At 54.7% G+C, this 5,295-nt stretch overlaps 1 protein-coding gene across 1 annotated transcript in view; it reads right to left on the bottom strand.

Moving 5' to 3' along the window:
- Positions 1 to 1,566: 1,566 nt before the first annotated feature.
- LOC306796731 (kinesin-like protein KIF1C) overlaps positions 1,567 to 5,295 on the bottom strand; it is a 14,674-nt gene continuing 10,945 nt past the window's right edge. The window contains exons 14-20 of the mRNA XM_079295799.1: positions 5,241 to 5,295; positions 5,052 to 5,150; positions 4,811 to 4,972; positions 4,452 to 4,727; positions 4,172 to 4,261; positions 3,853 to 4,096; positions 1,567 to 2,428 (exon numbers count right to left, since the gene is read on the bottom strand). The exon at positions 5,241 to 5,295 is cut by the window's right edge and continues 18 nt beyond it. Coding sequence (XP_079151925.1) covers positions 1,593 to 2,428; positions 3,853 to 4,096; positions 4,172 to 4,261; positions 4,452 to 4,727; positions 4,811 to 4,972; positions 5,052 to 5,150; positions 5,241 to 5,295 — 1,762 coding nt within the window. The 3' untranslated portion in view covers positions 1,567 to 1,592. The remainder of the gene's footprint in view (positions 2,429 to 3,852; positions 4,097 to 4,171; positions 4,262 to 4,451; positions 4,728 to 4,810; positions 4,973 to 5,051; positions 5,151 to 5,240) is intronic.

Raw genomic sequence — 5,295 nt, forward strand, 5'->3', positions numbered from 1 at the left:
GCAAAACAGGGCAGAAGTAAAAATCTGCTGATGTCATGCTTCTCTGGCCAATCACAATCAGTTATAGTGTCATCATCATCATCGTCATCTTCACTCATCGAGCGCTCCCATTGGTTGGTTCTGACCTTTTGTTAAAAAAGGCCTTAAAGTCACTTTGTCGTTCTCCCACAATGCATTGCTCTGTGTGGGCGGGGTTAACTCTCAGCTGACAGTAAACGTGTCGTCTCTCAGGGCGGAGTCAAACCAGCGAGGCTGCGTTCAGGGGAAGTGGGGAAAGTGAGAAATACGTGGCAGGATTGGGTGTTTTTACAACTTCCCAGGGTCAGTGAACACAACACTTACTCAGCAACTAATTTGATAATCAATTAATCTGTTCAGTCATTTATCATTTGCTGCTTTTCTCTATTTTATATCATTTTAAGATCTTGTCTTTCAAGCCTTTAAAGTGACATTAAATGCAGCACAAAATGAGGGGAAAAAAAGACACCTTTCCAACGTCCCCTGAAGGCAGCAGCAGTTTATCTCCGTCCCTTATAAGAATACATCTTTTCATTGTGAGATCCTTTAAATCACACAGAACATGTCGTAGTGTTTCTACTTCAAAACACAAATCTCTTCTTCTCGTCTCCATCTGTCTCAAACTACATTTCCCAGAGTTCCTTTGCTCACATGCACCACAATCCATCACGATTCCTTTCACACTCTCCCACGTCTGTATTCCTACATCTCCCATGAGGCATCACTTTCTACATTTTTCCCACCGTTGCCAGAGACATGAAGGCAACACGTTAATGATTCATCTTCATAAAATATAAACTTCAAGATAAAATAAGTCTGGAAACACTTCAAATATACACACAACGCTTTGAGAAGATTCAACATGCGAGTCTCTCCTCACACCTGTCTGTCTGTCGGTACAGCAGCCTGTCTGTCTTTGGTTTGTAGCGTTCAGCCACGTAGCATTCAATGTCACACGAGAAACACGAGCTTCAGGGAAAAGGTTCCCAACAAACAAACTCGTGATTCCCGTACAACATGAACGCTGCCTTGGCTAAGCTAAGCTAAGCTAAGCTAACTCTCCCCCCCTTGTGTAGCACGTTAGACTTAATAAAAGCTAACCGCTTGTTGCTCCCGGCTCAGGCTAACTGACTAGCCCGAAGCTAACGCAGACTCTCTCTGGCTAAAACCGGGGCTAGTTAGCCACCTGGGCTAACGGCGGCTAACGTACAAACCGACCTACTTCATCTTTAAGTAAACAACAACAACAGGAGACTTCTGCTAACAGTAGCTAGCCACTTCAGCTTTAAGGCACCTTTTGATAAACGACCGATCACGACCACAGCGATCAATAAAAACAGATAACCTGTGCTAATGTGCTACGGCTAGGAGCAGGCCACACACACACACACACACACACACACACACACACACACACATACACAGCAGGACTGAAGATTCAGGAAGTGTGTGATGTTAGTTGGTGTGTGACTCAGTATTGTGAAGGTGCTGACAGACACACACACACACACACACAGCCTGTCCCTATAGCATCAAGTCCTGCAGCCAATCAGAGCGCTCCCTGGGGTCAGAGGTCAGATGGGCGTCTCCTTGTTGTGTTTCAGGTCCGGTGCACTGAGCTGCCGTCTCATCCTGGGGGGGGTGGTGAAGCCCCACCCACCCGGCGGTGGTGGTGGAGGCCCCGCCCCCAGCAGCAGCATGTCGGCGAGAGGGGGCGGGACCCCGGAGCGCGGCAGGCTGTGGTAGTTGGGGTAAGGTCCCGGCTGGAATGGTGCATTGTGGGGGCTGTAGTAGGGGTGGTGCTGGAACGGGTGTTGCTGGCGAGGATTGTAATGGAAGCCTCCATCTCTGCCCCTCCCCCCCCCTCCCCCTCCTCTCTCTCCACCGGGACCGGGCGACGCCCCCCTCCTCTGTCTCGGTCGTCCCTGGTGACCACCGCCGCCTCCCTGATGATGCTGGTCATGGTCATAGCTACCGTTGCTGTGGGCGGAGCTGTCCAGAGAGTAGCGGCGGTGGCGCCGTTGCTGGTTTTGGTTGTTGTTGCCGCCCTGGTAGTAGAAGCCGCCCTGGTTGCCCTGGTTACCCTGGTTGCGTTGCTGCCAGGCGCGATGAGGGCTCGGGGTGCGCATGCGAGGGGGCGGAGCCGGGAAGGGGAGGGACAAGAAAGGGGGACCCTGAGGGGGAGGGGGCGATGGGGAGCTTTTACTGCCTCCTCCTCCTCCCCCCTCCTCCTCCCCCCAGTCTCCCCCTCCCTCCCCCAGACCCAGAGCCTGCAGGGCGGCGCTGGCCGGTCCCCATGACAACCGGTGGGCGGGGTTACTCTTGAAGGGGAACTTGAGCTTGCACTCCTGGGGGGGGATGAAGCGGCCGGTCCCGGGGAGGTGAACGGGGACAACGGGGGAGTTTTGACCTGTAGGGGGGAGGGAGGGGGAGACAGGACATCTGTCAGGTGTCTCCTGAAACAACCTATAAAACGTGTCTCAGGTGTTACGCGTCTCAGGTGTCGCAGGTGTCAAGTGTCTCAGGTGTTACGCGTCTCAGGTGTCTCGTGTCGCAGGTGTCTCGTGTCTTGCGTGTCTCAGGTGTCGCGCGTGTCTCAGGCGTCTCGCGTGTCTCAGGCGTCTCGCGTGTCTCAGGCGTCTCGCGTGTCTCAGGCGTCTCGCGTGTCTCAGGTGTCTCGCGTGTCTCAGGTGTCGCGTGTCTCAGGTGTCGCGTGTCTCAGGTGTCGCGTGTCTCAGGTGTCGCGTGTCTCAGGTGTCGCGTGTCTCAGGCGTCGCGTGTCTCAGGTGTCTCGTGTCTCAGGCGTCACGTGTGTCTCAGGTGTCTCGTGTGTCTCAGGTGTTACGTGTCTCAGGTGTTACGTGTCTCAGGTGTCTCGTGTCTCAGGTGTTACGTGTCTCAGGTGTCTCGCGTCTCAGGTGTTACGTGTCTCAGGTATCTCGTGTGTCTCAGGTGTTACGTGTCTCAGGTGTCTCGTGTGTCTCAGGTGTTACGTGTCTCAGGTGTCTCGTGTCTCAGGTGTCGCGTGTCTCAGGCGTCGCGTGTCTCAGGTGTCTCGTGTCTCAGGCGTCACGTGTGTCTCAGGTGTCTCGTGTGTCTCAGGTGTTACGTGTCTCAGGTGTCGCGTGTCTCAGGTGTCGCGTGTCTCAGGCGTCGCGTGTCTCAGGTGTCTCGTGTCTCAGGCGTCACGTGTGTCTCAGGTGTCTCGTGTGTCTCAGGTGTTACGTGTCTCAGGTGTCTCGTGTCTCAGGTGTTACGTGTCTCAGGTGTCTCGTGTCTCAGGTGTTACGTGTCTCAGGTGTCTCGTGTGTCTCAGGTGTCTCGTGTGTCTCAGGTGTTACGTGTCTCAGGTGTCTCGTGTCTCAGGTGTTACGTGTCTCAGGTGTCTCGTGTCTCAGGTGTTACGTGTCTCAGGTGTCTCGTGTCTCAGGTGTTACGTGTCTCAGGTGTCTCGTGTGTCTCAGGTGTCTCGTGTGTCTCAGGTGTTACGTGTCTCAGGTGTCTCGTGTCTCAGGTGTTACGTGTCTCAGGTGTCTCGTGTCTCAGGTGTTACGTGTCTCAGGTGTCTCGTGTCTCAGGTGTTACGTGTCTCAGGTGTCTCGTGTGTCTCAGGTGTCTCGTGTGTCTCAGGTGTTACGTGTCTCAGGTGTCTCGTGTCTCAGGTGTCTCGTGTCTCAGGTGTTACGTGTCTCAGGTATCTCGTGTGTCTCAGGTGTTACGTGTCTCAGGTGTCTCGTGTCTCAGGTGTTACGTGTCTCAGGTGTCTCGTGTCTCAGGTGTTACGTGTCTCAGGTGTCTCGTGTGTCTCAGGTGTTACGTGTCGTGGTCTCTGACCCTGGTTCTGGTTCTGTCCTCGTAGTTTCTTGGTGATGTTCTGCTGCTGAAGGTTCAGGAGCCGCTGCTGTTCCTGCTTCAGCCAGCGGAGGCGCCCTCTCCTGAAGGCCGGGTCCTCGACCATCAGCTGCTTCACCTGGACCTCCGGCTGGCGGCGTTGTGGGGGGGCGTCGCCGGCCTCGCCCCTCTGAGGAGACCCGCCCTCTTCTTCTTCTTCAACGTTCGCTTCCTCGTCCTCGTCGCCCTGGAGACAAAAAGAGGACTGTTACCGGGGGACAGACCCGGGACCAGGACCAGGACGTGGTGTGTGTGGACGTACCTGGACAGGTATGATGCTCTCCATCTTGATCATCCGGTCTCTCAGAGCTTTGATCTCCTCGTCCTTCATGTTGTTCTGCAGCTTCACTTCCTGGAAGACAAGTGAGGAGAGAGGAGACAAGAGAGGGAATAGACAAGGGAAGAGAGGAAAGAAGAGAGGAGAGGAGACAAGAAAAGAGAGGAAACAAGGAACGGGAAGAGAGGAAAGAAGAGAGGAGACAGGTGACCCATGTTATCTATGGATACAGTCTCTGTCCACTCTGATCGATCAGTGAACTCACCTCCAGAATGTCGGTCAACTTATCGATGTGAGCCTTCAGGTCGTACGCCTTCTCTCCTCCTCCCTCCCCCGTCTCTCCCCCTCCCCCCCCCTCCTCCGTGGGGGGGCTCCTCTCCTCCCCGATGCCCACCGTGTCACACACGTCCTGGGACACCAGCCTCCAGCTCTCTCTCTCGTTGGGGTCCTTCTTTGCGTACATGCGGCTCAGCTCCTTCATCTTCACGATGGACAGAGCTTCTATCTCCTGACGGGAGTGACGGAAGTCTCCCAGAGCCACCTGGGGGGGGGGGGGGGGCCTCAGTAACTGTTCTCTATCTGACTCGTGGTGAGACATTGTGTGTGTGTGTGTGTGTGACAGACCTCGTAGCAGATCTCCTTGACCGCCTGCATGCGGAGGTCCTCCATGGTGACCCGTTTTGGGTCTTTGCTGATCCTCCTCCTCTGAGGGATCTGGTAGACCCGGAGAGGCTCCCTCCTCTTCCCACTGCTGGGGAGACCACACCGCTTCACTATGGACTGGACCTGGAGAGACAGGTGAGAGAGACAGGTGAGAGACAGAGAGAGAGACGGGTGAGAAAGACAGGTGTGAAGGTGTGCGGACCTTGTTAGCAGGTAGCTTCTCCCTCAGAGACGAGATCAGCCTCCAGCTCTCCTCACAGGACCGTTTGTCTGAGTCATCTCCACTGTCACTGTCTGCATACTGATCTCACACACACACACACACACACTATTGATTATTGGTTACCTGAGGGCCTAAAGATGATCTGATGGATATCAAACAGAGACTAACCAGTCTGTGTTCCTCCAGCAGCAGATCAGCCTCCTCCTTCTCTCTACGGTACTGA

This window comes from Melanostigma gelatinosum, assembly GCF_949748355.1.
Source record: "Melanostigma gelatinosum genome assembly, chromosome: 23".
Taxonomy (NCBI): domain Eukaryota; kingdom Metazoa; phylum Chordata; class Actinopteri; order Perciformes; family Zoarcidae; genus Melanostigma; species Melanostigma gelatinosum.